Genomic DNA, 19,363 nt, shown 5'->3' with positions numbered 1-19,363 from the left:
ATGCAATAATTGAAGTTGTGCCTCAATGTCTTTTATGTGTGTGTGTTTTTTTTGTGCAGTGTCAATCAAGTGCAGCAAAGACAAAACCAACCCTCAGGAGGCTCTACAGATGCTGTCCTCTGCTCGACTCAGCCTGCGTGGCCTGTCCAGCAAAGCACAGGTACAACACCTCACAGCCCTTTTCAGCTTTTTCTTAAATTGCTCAATTTTCTTTGCAGCTGACAGAAATGCAGGCGAAATTTCATCCTAGATGGAAGCCATTGCAAAACATAAATCGTAAGAAATTGTAACCCAAGAATGCGTTGAGTTCAGATACCATCTGTATTTGTCATTATTTTCATATGAATGCTCCGGGAAAGAGAGATGTCAATGCTTCTTGTATACTTTTCTGTAAGTACATACTATTCATATGTCACATTATAAATTTTGCATCTAGTATGCATTTCCTGGATCAGGATTTTGTCATGCCAGCGTGTAAATGGTATTGCCATAACACTTCAATGGCATTGATTCAGTCTTCCTCATTCCACCTTGCAGCAAGCTGGCGCTGTGGTGCCAATCTTTATTTATATACTTGCCTGTCATTGGCTGTAGTGGGTCGTGTGATTTGGTGCTCTGAGCCTCTGCTCCCAGGCTCACTGGGCCTCGTTGCAGCTCTCCGAGTCTCCCGGTGAGATTTCTCAGCTCCCCCCCACCTTGGGTTTTCTTTTTTCTTTGTTCTGTCATTCAGAAAATAACATCCCTTCAAAAACTGATCCCAGGTAAGACACAAACCCCAGTGGCTTTAGGTGCTGAGATTTGGAAACCTCTACCTAAGGCACTAGCTACTCCCTGGTTCAGTTATTTCAACTATACCTGTGAACAGTATTGTCTTATCCAAACAAAACGCAAGAAACTTCATATTACCCACAATGAGTGATATCCCAATAGTTACAGGCAAGTACCACAAATGCCGGCCATAGTAAAGGCCATGGAGCCATAGCAGATGAGAAGCTGTTTTAACATCTCGGTCTTAATAACTTGCATCTTGTTGATTTGAATTGAATTTGTGACTCATGGTCAAGAAATAAATGTCTTCTCTTGATGCTCAGCATTAGGTTGTAATAGTAGCCTTCAGTAAACTATGGTATCTTGGTCTGATGGAGAGGTCGACCTCTATTGATATACCCGGTGGCCTGACTCCATCAGAGTTCACAGTCATCAAAAGGTAATGAGAAATGGATCTTTAATCACAACCCTCACCCAAGGGCCCTTCAGGAAGATATGCTTTCCTTTTGGTTGAAAAAAAATCTTTGTCAATGACGTAGCAAATGGAAAGCAGCGTTTGTTCTCTCTGCTGATGACACCACCGAGACTGGTTAATATTCTACCTGCAGGCAGACTTGCCATTGAGTAACACAATGCATCATTTTCAACCCAGCGAGAACCAAGTCAGGAACTCTGCCAATTTCACAGAAACATCATTTTTTATGCCTCTTGCAAGTCAAGTTGATGATTGCATCTTCAGATCTCCTTCTATTGACATTCTTGGCTTCACCATCTCCCCAGCCTCACATCTCCTCCAACGCTGAAGCTGTCGCCGAGAAGATAGGTTTCCATTCTGGTGCCAAATATTTCTTTTCCCAACACTCTCTACAAAGCCGAAGTCTTTCCAAGATTAGAATATTGCTGCCATAACTGGTGAGGCTGTGCTAACACCATCCTCTCTCGGTCTGTCACAACTTTTATTGCCTTTCTCTATTTTATTGATGCCACTACCTTCTACTCTATCTCATTCTTTCCCATTACCGCAAAGCTCTGAAACGGTTTCATCTCATCATTTTCAGGCTTTTCAAAACCAAGCTCAGCACCACTTTAATCCCTAGTTCTTGATTTACTTTGCCTTTTGTTTTACTTTTTCAACATTGATGCCCTGCCCTTGACCAATATTCCGTCTTTTTTTGTGCGCGATCCTTTTAACTGGCTGCACGGCCCAGTCAAATTTTTGTGCATGCGCGGTTTCTTCCATGTGAAAGCCGGTGAGCGGCCTGCGCGGAACCTCCAGACTGTTGCGCGACCACATGGCTTAGCAGGAATGTTGGCCTCGACCTCTACCATAGTTTCAGAATAGACAAAACCCGATATTGCCTATCTCCCACTGCTCTTTAAGGGTTGCAAACTGTTTTCAGTTACAAAAACTTAGCAAATTGTTCTGGTGATCATGAAGGATTTACACTGAGGAAAACAAATAGCAGAAGAATGGGGATTCTCAAGTAAGCTCAGCCCCAGTTGTCACCTTTGGTCACTGCACAGTTTTGCAAAGCCTGAAGTGTGCCTTGTGATGGAATATGGTAGCCCTGTTTGACCGGCTGCAGAGAACACCCGTCTCTTGCTCCTGCTCTCCGACCTCCCAAAGCCATTGAGGCAACAGACAGTGAGGATATTGTATTCATACCAGGGTTCACTCTCCAGAATATCGCAGTAGCGTGGCAGAGCTGTCAGTCCTTTGTGAGGCTACGATGAGTAACATCATATGAATTACAAGCATTTAAGCCAGACTGCCACTTTTATGCCAAGAATACAAGAGCTGCTGCCACTGTACTAAAAAGTCAGCACTGAATATCAATGGTAATGTTTTGCACACCACTTCCTGGTCCTGATCATCACGATGTCGGAATACAAAACTAACCATCAGTTCCTGAATCCAGATTGTTGGGACTTGACTGATGCCACAGTTCAGTTTCTCGAAGCTCGGGACAGCCTCTAATTTATATTCATGAGATATCTGTTCTTGTTACACTTGCCTTTTACTGTACCTCGCAATTATGACACTTTAAACCATGTCGGTGACTTCTATATCAGTAAAGAGCTATGGCACCAGTAGGATTTTTCATTGTATTAACAGGCTGTCCAGGTTGAACAGCATGGGCCATTTCTGTGATACCTGATTGGAATTTCAGCTGTTGATAAGACACTTGCACGTCCTATTAGATCCAGCACTGGTGCGAGTTGCACAAAATAATCACTTGGAAAAACCGGCGCTGTCCTTTCAGAATTCAGTGAAGGAAATTTGTCTTCAGCTTTTCATTGCTTGTCCAGCTTAAATTCCTATAATTGTATATTGATCGTTCAGATTTCCAGTTTAAAGGCACAGATTACTGGCCCCATTTCTGAAATATTAATTGTGTAGAAAATCTCTGGCAGTGCCTAAATAAAGGAAATGGTTTTTGAAAGATTGTGCGACCATTTGGGAAAGTAGTGAAGGAAGTCTCTGTTGAGTTCATTAGAGTGCTCGTCAGCCTACACCCAATCCAGCTTCGAGGAACACTCACCAACACACTTACAAACTAGCTTCTGAAACTTTGCTCCTTTATTCTCAATCGTGCTTGAAATCAAGAGCCATGAAGTCGCTATGGGTGGGGTGCTTAACATAAATCAAGCAAATTAAGATATTTTCAGGCACTGGCTAAGTGCCATTCTGCGGCCACTAATCCAAGCTTTCCTCGGGACTGGTACAGGTACTACATCTTGTGATGTCGTGTTACAATTTTTAAACAACTTTAAAGTATGGTTGTGATCCAGAAGCAAAATCACAAGTTAGAACAGATGTTGTACAATGCAATAATGCTGCTACGTTGCAATGTTGAGGTGGGGGCCACATTGAATATTTTCCTTATAGAGACCCCAAAGGTGCAGCATAGTCCCGCTGCAGGGGCTGATATTCTGTTCCTGACCCTGGGTGTATTGGGTTGCCGGGGTACGGCACGTGTAGGAACATCTGGTGGGGGAGGATTGCATGCCTGCAAGGGAACCCATCTTGATTTTCCCTCCATTCATTTAAATGGATGCAAAACATTGCACGGGATCCCATTCCGACAGGTGGCTGCACCTCCCCGCCCGATCTTTCTCTGCACTGCACGCAATCACCACAGTGCGCCCAGGAACATGTGCCTATTTCTCCATTGTAGTAATCTGAGCTGCACTAACCCTCAAAGCCTCCTTGATAAAGTGCAACATGCCCACCGACACCTGGGAGTCCCTGGCCAAAGACTGCCCTAAATGGAGGGAGAGCATCCGGGAGGGCACTGAGCACCTCGAGTCTCGTCGCCGAGAGCATGCAGAAACCAAGCGCAGGCAGCGGAAGGAGCGTGCGGCAAACCTGTCCCACCCTCCCTTTCCTTCAACCACTGTCTGTCCCACCTGTGACAGAGACTGTAATTCTATTGGACTGTTCAGTCACCTGAGAGTGGAAGCAAGTCTTCCTCGATTTCGAGGGACTGCCTATGATGATGATGACTAACTCCAATGGCTGTATGTGTATTTCCTCAATTGAAAAGCATTTGTTTTTTTAACAATAGAGATGTCAAAGCAGCTTATTCAATGAGAAAAGAAATAGAACCCCTTTTAGTGAAATTTGCAGTCCACAGGTCTGGGTGGCAGCACTGCATTTGTGCACATAGTCTCTCAAACCTGCTATCCCAGTGCAAGCAATCGATGTAACGGGATGCTTTTCAGTGCACAGTTTTGTCCTCCATGCATGAGACATAACAGCCGCCACTTGGTGTCGTGATGCTTGGCATGGCTCAGAGTAAGTGCATCCAATCTATAGCATCGAGCCTCAGTATTCTAATGCTTTCTCCAATAAAATTACTCTTCATAATCTAGAGCACAAAGTCCCAAAATCAGTCTTGTTGCTCATCTCTGAATGATTTCCACTGCATCAAACATTGCTAAGAGAGAAAATACGAATAGCATTTTACAGGTGACTTCTTATTATCCATCTGAACAGTGTCAAAGACATAAATAGTCAGCAAGCAATATGTCACAAACCCAGTGGATTTCCTTGAGGAGGTGAACACATTTGTGACAGAAAGTTATATATAATGGATGCGTCTATTTGTACTGCCAAAATGACCACCTTGTCTCTGATTGGCTCTCCAATTTCACTGCACCTATTGCTGATTGGTCCCCTTTGGAGGATAAGCCACACCCTGAATTTTCTGTGGAAAATGTAATTGGAACCGCCCAGCCAAAGTTCTGACTGACTTCGGAAGTTGTAACTCGATACATTTTGACTTCAGAAGCCACAGAGGATAGATCTTCCCAAAAGTCACCAAGTGCCAGCCGAAGTCCCTTACCACAGTGTAAGTGCTGCCTTCCCCAGCCGAAATCCCTTACCCAAGCGCACTTTACCCCCACCCCCAGGCTTTTTCTCTTCCCCCTCTTTCCCCCCCTCCCCCCCCCAACCACCAAAGCTCTCTCTCCCTCTCCCTCTCTCCCCTCAGGCTCTCTCTCTCTCTATCCCCCCCAAGGCTCTCTCTCTCTCTCTCTCTCTCCCCCACCCCAGCCGCCCGCTGCCGTCGTCCTCCCCCCGCTGCTCATTGGGAGGCTCAGGGCCCGGTCAGAAGCTCTCGGGGCCTGGTTGGAGGCTCGGGGCTCGGCCGGAGGTTCGGGGGCTTGGGGCTCAGCGGGAGGCTCAGTCGGTCAGTTGGGCAAGCAGCAGGCCCGCGGAAGAGCAGCAGGCCCGGTCGAACAACCCATGGAGCCACAGTGTGGTCGGACTGATGTAGGGTCCCCACTTCCGGTTCCGATTTCGAGTGGGAGGCATCGGGGGCGGAGTCTCAAGAGGATGCATGCGCAGAAGGAGAGAAAGAGTGCGGTACAAATAGTCAGTCCCATGTATAATATACTTGGAGGGCATTTGAAGAAGTTTCACGTACCACTTTTAAGAAGGCTCAGGCTCATGGGATTAGCATTCAAATACGCTAAAACTGCATTCACAGTAGGAAACAAAAGGTGAAGGTTAAAGAAAAATGGTCTGAAATTGCCTCCCTTCAAAAGGCCCATTAGTGCCTCCGGGTGGCTAAAGGGTTTTCGCCCGGGGGCAGGTGGCGGAAGTGACCCGCCTGTAATAGCCCCCGGGATGGCGGCGGCAGAAACGGGTTTGTGCCGCGTCCCGTAATTTTAGCGCCGGTGCACACGGCAATGACGTCATCGCCGTGTGTGCCGACTCCTTTGCGCACCGCAGGGGAACAGCAGTGGAACAGCCAGCCCAGCACCTCCTGTTAGGTGCCGGCTGCAGGCCTGGCCAATACACTTCCTGGTGGTGCAGTAGATGCCACTAAAGTGACTGCAGAGCTCGCAATGGCCCTCCTCTTTAAAAGGAGAGGAGGGACATTGTGACGCTGACGTGCTGAGCGTCATGCCCTGTTACCGCCCCCAACAATTTTTTTCCGGCCGCTACATTTACGGATAATCCAATCTGCGCGCCCCAATACCGGGCGTGGGGCAATTTCGGCCCCAAAGCCTCTCTTCAGAGCGTCAACTGCAGGGAGTTCAACAGGGAGCTATTTAGACCCACTGCACTTCACAAATCATCTCATCAGTGAAATGGAGGAGAGGACATCCACCATTGGTATAAAATTGGATGCTGACACCTTTCCATTAGTACACACTCGGTCCGTGCAGCAGAGCTGGTCTCCAGTTCGTCTTGGGTAATCCTTGCCACTGGACCAAGACCTAGCTCTGTCAAGCCTGTGTGGTGACCCAGCTCTGCTGCACGGACCGAGTGTGTACTAATGGGAAGGTGTCAGCATCCAATTTTATACTAATGGTGGACGTCCTCTCCTCCATTTCACTGATGAGATGATGTGTGAAGAGCAGTGGGTCTAAATAGCTCCCTGCAGAACTCCACTGTTGACACTGGTGTGCAACAGCCACCACACGTTGAAAAAATCCACGCCCAGGCATCTTCCACCCTCCAAGATGTAGTTCGGGATCTGGAATATTGGGTCTTTCATTGAAACACCAGTGAACTCATCCCTTTTTGGCATGGAAGCAAGTCATCCTCGCTTCGAGGGACTCTATGATGATGAGTACTATTCAAAGGGATTTGGATAAATGATGTGAATGAACTGAAGAATACAGATAGATTTTAGTGTGGAACAAATAAAAACTAATACACAGAATCAGGAAATATTCCATATTTTCCAGTCCATACATAACTGTTATCAACAAAGGCATCACAAGGATGTCTGATTGTAACAAAGACAAACAAGATAATCTATTAACTTTATATCGCCTCACTGATGAGGCTACATTTGGAATATTGTGTATCATTTTGGGTATCCTACCTCTAGTGACAGAGATCGAGAACAAGGGGACATCGATATAAGAGATTTAGGATAGAGAACAGGAGAAACTTTTACACAATGCATTGTGAGGCTGTGGAATGCACTGGCAGAATTAGTGATTGAAGCAGAGACCATGTCTAAATTTATAAGAATAGGTTAGCTAGGTGGTTGAGTGGCAAGGTAATAAAGTGATATGTGAACAGGCTGGGCACATGGGATTAGAACTACTACTCACATAGGGGATAAATATCAATACAGACCGTTCCCATGTTGTTATTATTCTTTGTGTCCTAGTCAACAGTTATCTCACCAAAACAGATTATCTACTTTTTTAACTCATTTCTGTTTTTGGGACTCTTGTTGTTGTAACCTTTCAACAATGACCACACTTGTTGCTTGTGAAGCACTTGAGGGCGTCCTGAAGATGTGAAAGGTGCTATTTAAATGCTCTGGCTCAACCATACACCTTAATCCCAGCCTCAGGAGAGAAATCCCTAGTATGCCAGTATGATGCTACCAATTTCATTTTCAACATGGATCACCTTTGTGCTCAATGTGAGCAAAGATTGTGCCGGGGACCTACTTCTACTCGGAACTGAAATGAGACCTTCCAAGTTATTTATCTTAGGACCGTTTGCATTTGATGGAGTAAAAGCCTTTGCCCAGTCCATCAGTCTGAGTTGGAACTGAGTTCCGATCTCGGGCAGAAAAGCAGTGCGCTAACCCACTGCACCACCCAGTCCCCTGGACTCTTTTAATGTTGGGCATTCTACATCAGAATTGATAGAATGTGTGAAAGCACAAATATCGTTTGCAGTCTTGGAATAAGTAAAAGCAAATGCCCAATATGTTGGTATAGTCGTGTGCTCTGCTATTGAGTGGTTGGGCATTGGCTGCTTCCTGCGATTTTCCCACACCATGAGGTCTTAATCTTGGCTCATCTGCTGAAGAGCCCAGTCTCTTCTTCAGGAGGATGGGAAATTAGGAGATCTGTCAGCTTCTTGCAGATATCTGGTTGCAGTATGTTTTAGAAGCTTTTAGAGCAGTCCACCTTGACATTTGACACAATCTTGGAGGGACGGTTAATGTTTTTAAAAACAAAATTTTTCTAAATTAAACCGCTCCCATAGTCATCAAAGTGTTAAGGTTACCCATAAATTCCTCTGTTATTTGGAAACAAAATGTCTTCATTGAATTTTTTCCCATTTGGTCACAAAGGAAGCTATTGTGGTTAATATTGACACATTTATTTGTCTTGTATATTACAGGAGTATTTTACAAGCTAGTTCAGAAAGCACATCTGTTTTACAAATGGGGAGTAATGCCAAGACAGCCATCCTCCATGTGTAAACCTATTCTAACCAAACATGCATCTTTTTTTCCTGTCCCGAAGAAAATGTTTAACTTTAGTAACAATTGTTCCCCATCTTGCTTTCTCTTGAAAAGCTAAAACAACCTTCATCTATTTCAAATGTTTTTTTTTCAATTTTCTCTCTTTTTGCCCTTCCCCTGAATACACTGACTCTTGCCGGGGTAGAGTTCCATAGACGATTCTTGCCGGGGTAGAGTTCCATAGACGATTCTTGCCGGGATAGAGTTCCATAGACGATTCTTGCCGGGATCGAGTTCCATAGACGATTCTTGTCGGGGTAGAGTTCCATAGACGATTCTTGCCGGGATCGAGTTCCATAGACGATTCTTGCTGGGATCGAGTTCCATAGGCGATTCTTGCCGGGATCGAGTTCCATAGACGATTCTTGCCGGGATCGAGTTCCATAAGTGATTCTTGCCAGGGTAGAGTTCCATAGACGATTCTTGCCGGGGTAGAGTTCCATAGGTGATTCTTGCCGGGGTAGAGTTCCATAGGTGATTCTTGCGGGGTAGAGTTCCATAGGTGATTCTTGCGGGGTAGAGTTCCATAGGTGATTCTTGCCGGGGTAGAGTTCCATAGGTGATTCTTGCGGGGTAGAGTTCCATAGGTGATTCTTGCCGGGGTAGAGTTCCATAGGTGATTCTTGCGGGGTAGAGTTCCATAGGTGATTTTTGCGGGGTAGAGTTCCATAGGTGATTCTTGCCGGGGTAGAGTTCCATAGACGATTCTTGCCGGGGTAGAGTTCCATAGGTGATTCTTGCCGGGGTAGAGTTCCATAGGTGATTCTTGCGGGGTAGAGTTCCATAGGTGATTCTTGCGGGGTAGAGTTCCATAGGTGATTCTTGCCGGGGTAGAGTTCCATAGGTGATTCTTGCGGGGTAGAGTTCCATAGGTGATTCTTGCCGGGGTAGAGTTCCATAGGTGATTCTTGCCGGGGTAGAGTTCCATAGGTGATTCTTGCGGGGTAGAGTTCCATAGGTGATTCTTGCGGGGTAGAGTTCCATAGGTGATTCTTGCGGGGTAGAGTTCCATAGGTGATTCTTGCCGGGGTAGAGTTCCATAGGTGATTCTTGCGGGGTAGAGTTCCATAGGTGATTCTTGTCGGGGTAGAGTTCCATAGACGATTCTTGTCGGGGTAGAGTTCCATAGGTGATTCTTGCGGGGTAGAGTTCCATAGGTGATTCTTGCCGGGGTAGAGTTCCATAGACGATTCTTGCCGGGATAGAGTTCCCTAGGTGATTCTTGCCGGGGTAGAGTTCCATAGGTGATTCTTGCCGGGGTAGAGTTCCATAGGTGATTCTTGCCGGGGTAGAGTTCCATAGGCACCGCCAGCCCTCGAGTGACCATTCCACAGAGGTGCTTCTAGACTGTGAGCTCAGAGAGGCTGAGGCATTAGCTGACTCGGATCAAACATGGGGCATTCTTGGTCTGCGCGGCTTAAAGAAAGAAAGACTTGGATTTATATAGCGCCTTTCATGACCACTGGACGTCCCAAAGTGCTTTACAACCAATGAAGTACTTTTGGACTGTAGTCACTGTTGTAATGTGGGAAAGCTTCTATAGATATGTGAAGAGGAATAGATTAATGAAAACAAACGTAGGTCCCTTGCAGCCAGATTCAGGTGAATTTATAATGGGGAACAAAGAAATGGCGGACCAGTTAAACAAATACTTTGGTTCTGTTTTTACGAAGGAAGACACGAATAACCTTCCGGAAATACTAGGGGACCGAGGGTCGAGTGAGAAGGAGGAACTGAAGGATATCCTTATAAAGTGGGAAATTGTGTTAAAGAAATTGATGGGATTGAAGGCCGATAAATCCCCAGGGCCTGATAGTCTACATCCCAGAGCATTTAAAGAAGTGGCCATAGAAATAGTGGATGCATTGGTGATCATTTTCCAACAGTCTATCGACTCTGGATCAGTTCCTATGGACTGGAGGGTAGCTAATGTAACACCACTGTTTAAAAAAGGAGGGAGAGAGAAAACGAGTAATTATAGACAGGTTAGCCTGACATGGCGAAAATGTTGGAATCAATTATTAAAGATGAAATAGCAGCGCATTTGGAAAGCAGTGACAGGATCGGTCCAAGTCAGCATGGATTTATGAAAGGGAAATCATGATTGACAAATCTAGAATTTTTTGAGGATGTAACTGGTAGAGTGGACAAGGGAGAACCAGTGGATGTGGTGTATTTGGACTTTCAAAAGGCTTTTGACAAGGTCCCACACAAGAGATTGGTGTGCAAAATTAAAGCACATGGTATTGGGGGTAATGTACTGATGTGGATAGAGAACTGGTTGGCAGACAGGAAGCAGAGAATCGGGATAAACGGGCCCTTTTCAGAATGGCAGGCGGTGACTAGTGGAGTACCGCAGGGCTCAGTGCTGGGACCCCAGCTCTTTACAATATACGTTAATGATTTAGATGAAGGAATTGAGTGTAATATCTCCAAGTTTGCAGATGACACTAAACTGGGTGGCGGTGTGAGCTGTGAGGAGGACGCTAAGAGGCTGCAGGGTAATTTGGACAGGTTAGGTGAGTGGGCAAATGCATGGCAGACGCAGTATAATGTGGATGAATGAGTGGTTATCCACTTTGGGGGCAAAAACATGAAGGCAGAATATTATCTGAATGGTGGCGGATTAGGAAAAGGAGGTGCAACGAGACCTGGGTGTCATGGTACATCAGTCATTGAAAGTTGGCATGCAGGTACAGCAGGCGGTGAAGAAGGCAAATGGTATGTTGGCCTTCATAGCTAGGGGATTTGAGTATAGGAGCAGGGAGGTTTTACTGCAATTGTACAGGGCGTTGGTGAGGCCTCACCTGGAATATTGTGTTCAGTTTTGGTCTCCTAATCTGAGGAAGGACGTTCTTGCTATTGAGGGAGTGCAGCGAAGGTTCACCAGACTGATTCCCGGGATGGCGGGACTGACATATGAGGAGAGACTGGATCAACTGGGCCTTTATACACTGGAGTTTAGAAGGATGAGAGAGGATGTCATACAAACTTACAAGATTCTGATGGGACAGGTTAGATGCGGGAAGAATGTTCCCGGTGATGGGGAAGTGCAGAACCAGGGGACATAGTCTTAGGATAAGGGGTAGGCCATTTAGGACTGAGATGAGGAGAAACTTCTTCACTCAGAGAGTTGTTAACCTGTGGAATTCTCTACCGCAGAGAGTTGTTGATGCCAGTTCATTGGATATATTCAAGAGGGAGTTAGATATGGCCGTTACGGCTAAAGGGATCAAGGGATATGGAGAGACAGCAGGAAAGGGGTACTGAGGGACTGATCAGCCATGATCTTATTGAATGGTGGTGCAGGCTCAAAGGGCCGAATGGCCTACTCCTGCATCTATTTTCTATGTTTCTATAAGACAGTGTGTGCTGCATTTACCTACCAAGCCTTTGGCCAATTGCCAGTTCCTCTTCCATGATGGATTTCATTTAGTTCATCTGTATTTAAAGTTGGAGGAGATCCACAAAGCACCAGATCAGGCATTTATTGTTCAGGAGGGGCCCCAATCAAGGAGCTATTTTAGGATTAAATTTGATATTCTGATGATGGTGGTGCCAATAGCAGGTACTCATGGATAATAGTTGTGCAGCATTCAGTCGCCCTGTGTGTGCTGCTTACTACAAGTTTGAAACGTGGGGTCTTCTGACCGTGCCCTCCCATTATTCTCTTTCTCCTTTGTGGTATTGTCAGTCAAGACTAAGCCAATCAGTTTGAGGCTTTATTGTGTAACCTGACCTTCATTTCGCTCATGAATCATCATTTGGAAACCCAATGAGAACCCCCGTCTGTAACTAACTATGTGCCGCAGTGTTGTAACTCAGCAAAGAACAAAGAGCTTGCATTTAGTTCGGACATGGGCTGAAAAGCAGATATTTGTGACACAATCCATTTCTGATCCACATCGGTTTGAAAATTTATCCTGATCGATTCTACATGGATTTTCGGCTCCTGAGAGAAATTCCAAGACAGAAGTTCACTTTTCCTGTACAGCACAGCTTGTGTGTGGCCCTGTAAATCACAACAGTCTCTACTCTTTTGAACCACTTTAATGTCAGCAGCTACTTCATAACAATTTTATCAGTGGATTTCCTGAAGCTCCATTTCCCATGCTTTCACTGTGTAACTGGAGCGTATCCGCGACACTCTCCCATTTTCATGGATCTGAATGCCAGGCAAAGATTCATTTAGATTAAAATTGGTTTTGAAATAGGCTCTTCCCCGCCCCCCAAGTATTTTATACAGTTTTGTTCAGTGGTATGTGCTGGTTATTGTTGTGCAGACTCTGCACTGTTTATACCATGTCGTGGATTAGCTACACAGTGGAGACAGTGAACACGAAGTTGCTCCAATGACGACATTAGCTCTATTGTGCATTCACTATCTTTTCAGCCCATCGAGATTGTTGATGGCGTTGGGGGAAGGGGTATACAGGCCTGCAATCCTAAGAAAAATATTGCTGGGCTCCGAGTCCCATCTCACTCACTGCCAGACCCAAAATAGCAGGTCGGCGGCGAAAGCTTCTAGCGGGTACTGTTTGGCTTTACTGCTGACCGTACGTTTCGATGGAAGCAGCGAATGGAACCCCTGGCTCTTTGCTGCCTCGAATATATTCACGTGAAGCCCCTTTGGGCCATTTCTGAGGGATAGGGTACGGTGCTGTATAAATACAACTCTCTGACAGCAGGAACAGTGGCTCATTTATACACCATTTATACATCTTCAATCTTGCAAACTTCTTGTGTCAAGGGGAGGCACTTAAGCTCGAACCTGCAGAACTTGTGTGTCTGTGACGAGGTTAAGTTGAGGTGCAAACATTTTTACGTGTTAATATTGTGTTATTAAGCATTGTTGCGCACTTGTGCTCAAGATGCTTAATTCTGTGCACCTTGGGTAAATGTTAACTTTTCGACCATCTGAGTGGGTCAGAAATGGAAACGGGGTTTGGTTTATAATAGGTAGGTTTATTCAAGTAACACATTTTCAGATGTATCAGTTTTAAACATCAAGATTTATTTAAAAACCCAGCTGTAGTGCTGGCTGATAGCTATTTGGCAATACAGCATCGTTGAAATTTAATGCTGCCTCCTAATTGTAACTAATCCTGGTGTTGTTTCGAAGGAGTGAAAAAGAGTGAAAGATAGATTATGGAACTGAATTGGGGAGAGCTGCTGAATGAAATACGGGTAGCAGTCAATGTGAGAACAATAAACAGGTCCTTAACTTTTTTTGTTTTCGGCCTTATCTGTTACAGCAACTTTACACCGACGTTGCTACAGGTGAAATGCAGAGTGAATTAGCTGGTGAGAAAAAGACAATGGACAACTTGATCCTCGAGCTTCAAGAGCTCAGCAACCAGCTGCGGAATCAGTTGTGAGGAAAAGGAAGAATTGAACCTCTTTTCCCTGCTGGGATACCAATGATGGACTTTCTCTGCAAAACTGTAATGAGACGTTGCACTAGATGTATGTCAATAATCAATAAAGTTCTCCTTTTATACATATTGGTACTCAGTTGGCACTTTGTCTCTGTTCTTGTCTTTCTGATATAATTCTGATATAGATGCTGAAAGGTTGTTTCCCTGGCTGGAGAGTCTAGAGCTAGGGGATCATAGTCTCAGGGCAAGGGGTTAGCCATTTAGGATTGAGGTGAGGCGAAATTTCTTCACTCGGAGGGTTGTGAATCTTTGGAATTCTCTACCGCTGTGGATGCTCAGTTATTGAGTATATTTAAGACAGAGATGGATAGATTCTTGGGCACTAAGGAAATCAAGGTACATGGGGATCGGGCAGTAAAGTGGAGCTGATGTAAAAGATCAGCCATGATATTGAATGGTAGAGCAGGCTCGAGGAGCCTCATGACCTACTCCTGATCCTAATTCTTAAGTTCTTGTGTATTAACCTATTTTTTTGATTCAAGTAACTGAGAATTGAATGGCCTCATGTCAAATTTGGGACAGGATGGTCAGGATTTTTTTTTTGAGAGCTTTGTGGAAAATTCTTAAATATAAATCGAGCTCCACAGTCCAGCCTTCAAGTTAAAAGTACGAAGGAAAGAATGAGCTTACATTTATATAGGGGGATGGTTCACTATTCCAGAATCATTCTGGAATGCAAAGATAAACCCTGGCTTCTATTCTCCACTGCAAACCATATTCTTAAACCCCTCTCCCCGTCTTCTCCACCCTCACCTCTGACAACAAGTGTGAGGAGCTCATGGACTTCTTTGTCTCTAAGATTGAGACCATCCGTTGAACTGCCTCTGCCACTTCCCTTCCTTTCCCGAGTCCACAGGGCCAAGCTTCCTCCAAAGATCCCCCCTGCCCAAGTCGAGAACTCACATCTATCTCCAGTTTCTCTCCGATCTCCCCTCATGACCTTACCGAGCTCATCCTGTCCATGAGACCCACTTCCTGCTCCCTTGACCCTATTCCCACCAAACTGCTGACCACCCAACTTCCTGTTCTGGCTCCCATGTTAGCCGACATTGTTAACGGTTCTCTCTCCAACGGTACTGTCCCTCTCCCTCAAATATACCGTCGTCATCCCTTTCCTTAAAAAAACAACCGTCTACCCCTCCATCCTTAGAAACATAGAAAATAGATGCAGGAGTAAGCCATTCTGCCCTTCGAGCCTGCACCGCCATTCAATAAGATCATGGCTGATCGTTCCCTTCAGTACCTCTTTCCTGCTTTCTCTCCATACCCCTTGATCCCCTTAACCGTAAGGGCCATATCTAACTCCCTCTTGAATAGATCCAATGAACTGGCATCAACAACTCTCTGCGGCAGGGAATTCCACAGGTTAACAACTCTGAGTGAAGAAGTTTCTCCTCATCGCAGTCCTAAATGGCCTACCCCTAATCCTAAGACTATGTCCCCTGGTTCTGGACTTCCCCAACATCGGGAACATTCTACCCGCAGCTAACCTGTCCAGTCCCGTCAGAATCTTTTATGTTTCAATGAGATCCCCTTTCATCCTTCTAAACTCCAGTGTATAAAGGCCCAGTTGATCCAGTCTCTCCTCATATGTCAGTCCTGCCATTCCGGGAATCAGTCTGGTGAACCTTCGCTGCACTCACTCAATAGCAAGAACGTCCTTCCTTAGATTTGGAGACCAAAACTGAACACAATATTCCAGGGGAGGCCTCACTAAGGCCCTGTACAACTGCAGTAAGACCTCCCTGCTCCTATACTCAAATCCCCTAGCTATGAAGGCCAACATACCATTTGCCTTCTTCACCGCCTGCTGTACCTGTATGCCAACTTTCAATGACTGATGAACCATGACACCCAGGTCTCGTTGCACCTCCCCTTTTCCTAATCTGCCGCCATTCAGATAATATTCTGTCTTTGCGTTTTTGCCCCCGAAGTGGATAACCTCACATTTATCCACATTATACTGCATCTGCCATGCATTTGCCCACTCACCTAACCTGTCCAAGTCACCCTGCAGCCTCTTAGCGTTCCCCTCACAGCTCACACTGCCTCCCAGTTTAGTGTCATCTGCAAACTTGGAGATATTACACTCAATTCCTTCATCCAAATTATTGATGTATATTGTAAATAGCTGGGGTCCCAGCACTGAGCTCTGCGGTACTCCACTAGTCACTGCCTGCCATTCTGAAAAGGATCTGTTTATTGCGACACTCTGCTTCCTGTCTGCCAACCAGTTCTCTATCCACGTCAGTATATTACCCCCAATACCATGTGCTTTGATTTTGCACACCAATCTCTTGTGTGGGACCTTGTCAAAAGCCTTTTGAAAGTCCAAATACACCACATCCACTGGTTCTCCCTTGTCCACTCTACCAGTTACATCCTCAAAAAATTCCAGAAGATTTGTCGAGCATGATTTCCCCTTCATAAATCCATGCTGACTTGGATTGATCCTGTCACTGCTTTCCAAATGCGCTGCTATTTCATTCTTAATAATTGATTCCAACATTTTCCCCACTAATTACCTGCTTTCTCTCCCTCCCTTTTTAAAAAGTGGTGTTACATTAGCTACCCTCCAGTCCACAGGAACTGATCCAGAGTCGATAGATTGTGGGAAAATGATCACCAATGCATCCATTATTTCTAGGGCCACTTCCTTAAGTACGATGGGATGCAGACTATCAGGCCCCGGGGATTTATCGGCCTTCAATCCCATCAATTTCCCTCACACAATTTCCCATCTAATAAGGATATCCTTCAGTTCCTCCTTCTCACTAGACACTCGGTCCTCTCGTACTTCCAGAAGGTTATTTGTGTCTTCCTTCGTGAAGACAGAACCAAAATATTTGTTCAATTGGTCTGCCATTTCTTTGTTCCCCATTATAAATTCACCTGAATCCGACTGTCTTCACTAATCTTTTACTCTTCACATATCTATAGAAGCGTTTGCAGTCAGTTTTTATGTTCCCTGCAAGCTTCTTTTCATACTCTATTTTCCCCCTCTTAATTAAACCCTTTGTCCTCCTCTGCTGAATTCTAAATTTCTCCCAGTCCTCAGGTTTTTGCTTTTTCTGGCCAATTTATATGTCTCTTCCTTAATTTCTCTTGATAGCCACGGTTGAGCCACCTTCCCCGTTTTATTTTTTCTCCAGACAGGGATGTACAATTGCTGAAGTTCATCCATGTGAACTTTAAATGTTTGCCGTTGCCTATCCACCGTCAACCCTTTAAGTATCATTTGCCCGTCTATTCTAGCCAATTCACGCTTCAAGCCATTGAAGTTACCTTTCCTTAAGTTCAGGACCCTAGTTTCTGAATTAACTGTGTAACTCTCCATCTGAATAAAGAATTCTACCATGTTATGGTCACTCTTCCTCAAGGGGCCTCGCACAACAAGATTGCTAATTAGTCCTTTCTCATGACACATCACCCAGTCTAGGATGGCCAGCTCCCTAATTGGTTCCTCGACATATTGGTCTAGAAAACCATCCCTAATACACTCCAGCAACAACTCCTCCACCGCATTGCTACCAGTTTGCTTAGCCCAATCAATATGTAGATTAAAGTCACCCATGATAACTGCTGTACCTTTATTGCATGCATCCCTAATTTCTTGTTTAATACTGTCTCCAACCTTACTACTACTGTTTGGTGGTCTTTACACAACTCCCACTAGCGTTTTCTGCCCCTTGGTATTCCGTAGCTCCACCCATACCGATTCCACATCATCCAAGCTAATGTCCTTTCTTACTATTGCATTAATTTCCTCTTTAACCAGCAATGCCACCTCACCTCCTTTACCTTTCTGTCTATCCTTCCTAAATGTTGAATACCCCTGGATGTTGAGTTCCCAGCCTTGGTCACCCTGGAGCCATGTCTCCGTGATGCCAATTACATCATACCCGTTAACTGCTATCTGCACAGTTAATTCGTCCACCTTATTCCGAATACTCCCCGCATTGAGGCACAGAGCCTTCAGGCTTGTCTTTCTAACACACTTTGCCCTATTAGAATTTTGGTGTAATGTGGCCCTTTTTGCTTTTTGCCTTAGGTTTCTCTGCCCTCCACTTTTACTTTTCTTCTTTCTATCTTTTGCTTCTGCCCCCATTCTACTTCCCTCTGTCTCCCTGCATAAGTTCCCATCCCCCTGCCATATTAGTTTAACTCCTCCCCAACAGCACTAGCAAACGCTCCCCCTAGGACATTGTTTCCGCTCCTGCCCAGGTGCAGACTGTCCGGTTTGTACTGGTCCCACCTCCCCCAGAACCGGTTCCAATGTCCCAGGAATTTGAATCCCTCCCTTGTGCACCACTTCTCAAGCCACGTATTCATCTGAGCTATAGAAACATAGAAAATAGGTGCAGGAGTAGGCCATTCAATGAGTTCATGGCTGAACATGCAACTTCAGTACCCCATTCCTGCTTTCTCATCATACCCCTTGATCCCCCTAGTAGTAAGTTCGACATCTAACTCCTTTTTGAATATATTTAGTGAATTGGCCTCAACAACTTTCTGTGGTAGAGAATTCCACAGATTCACCACTCTCTGGGTGAAGAAGTTTCTCCTCATCTCGGTCCTAAATGGCTTACCCTTTATCCTTAGACTGTGACCCCTGGTACTGGACTTTCCCAACATTGGGAACATTCTTCCTGCATCTAACCTGTCTAAACCCATCAGAATTTTAAACATTAATTGAGATCCCCTCTCATTCTTCTGAATTCCAGTGAATACAAGCCCAGTTGATCCAGTCTTTCTTGATATGTCAGTCCCGCCATCCCGGGAATCAGTCTGGTGAACCTTCGCTGCACTCCCTCAATAGCAAGAATGTCCTTCCTCAAGGTAGGAGACCAAAACTGTACGCAATACTCCAGGTGTGGCCTCACCAAGGCCCTGTACGACTGTAGTAACACCTCCTTGCCCCTGTACTCAAATCCCCTCGCTATGAAGACGAACATGCCATTTGCTTTCTTAACCGCCTGCTGTACCTGCATGCCAAACTTCAATGACTGATGTACCATGACACCCAGGTCTCTTTGCACCTCCCCTTTTCCTAATCTGTCACCATTCAGATAATAGTCTGTCTCTCTGCTTTTACCACCAAAGTGGATAACCTCACATTTATCCACATTATACTTCATCTGCCATGCATTTGCCCACTCACCTAACCTATCCAAGTCACTCTGCAGCCTCATAGCATCCTCCTCGCAGCTCACACTGCCATCCAACTTAGTGTCATCCGCAAATTTGGAGATACTACATTTAATCCCCTCGTCTAAATCATTAATGTACAATGTAAACAGCTGGGGCCCCAGCACAGAACCTTGCGATACCCTACTAGTCACTGCCTGCCATTCTGAAAAGTACCCATTTACTCCTACTTTTTGCTTCCTGTCTGCCAACCAGTTCTCAATCCACATCAGC

General features: G+C 45.3%; 1 protein-coding gene across 1 annotated transcript in view; it reads left to right on the top strand.

Moving 5' to 3' along the window:
• The window catches only part of ttc27 (tetratricopeptide repeat domain 27), a 282,247-nt gene extending 268,241 nt beyond the window's left edge, over positions 1–14,006 (top strand). The window contains exons 19-20 of the mRNA XM_070889258.1: positions 60–160; positions 13,760–14,006. Of these exons, the coding sequence (XP_070745359.1) occupies positions 60–160; positions 13,760–13,882 (224 nt within the window). The 3' untranslated portion in view covers positions 13,883–14,006. The remainder of the gene's footprint in view (positions 1–59; positions 161–13,759) is intronic.
• The last annotated feature ends 5,357 nt before the right edge of the window (positions 14,007–19,363 follow it).

This window comes from Pristiophorus japonicus, chromosome 9, assembly GCF_044704955.1.
Source record: "Pristiophorus japonicus isolate sPriJap1 chromosome 9, sPriJap1.hap1, whole genome shotgun sequence".
Lineage (NCBI taxonomy): Eukaryota > Metazoa > Chordata > Chondrichthyes > Pristiophoridae > Pristiophorus > Pristiophorus japonicus.
Note: the sequence above shows the minus strand (reverse complement) of the source record. Positions and strands in the feature narration are given on the sequence as shown.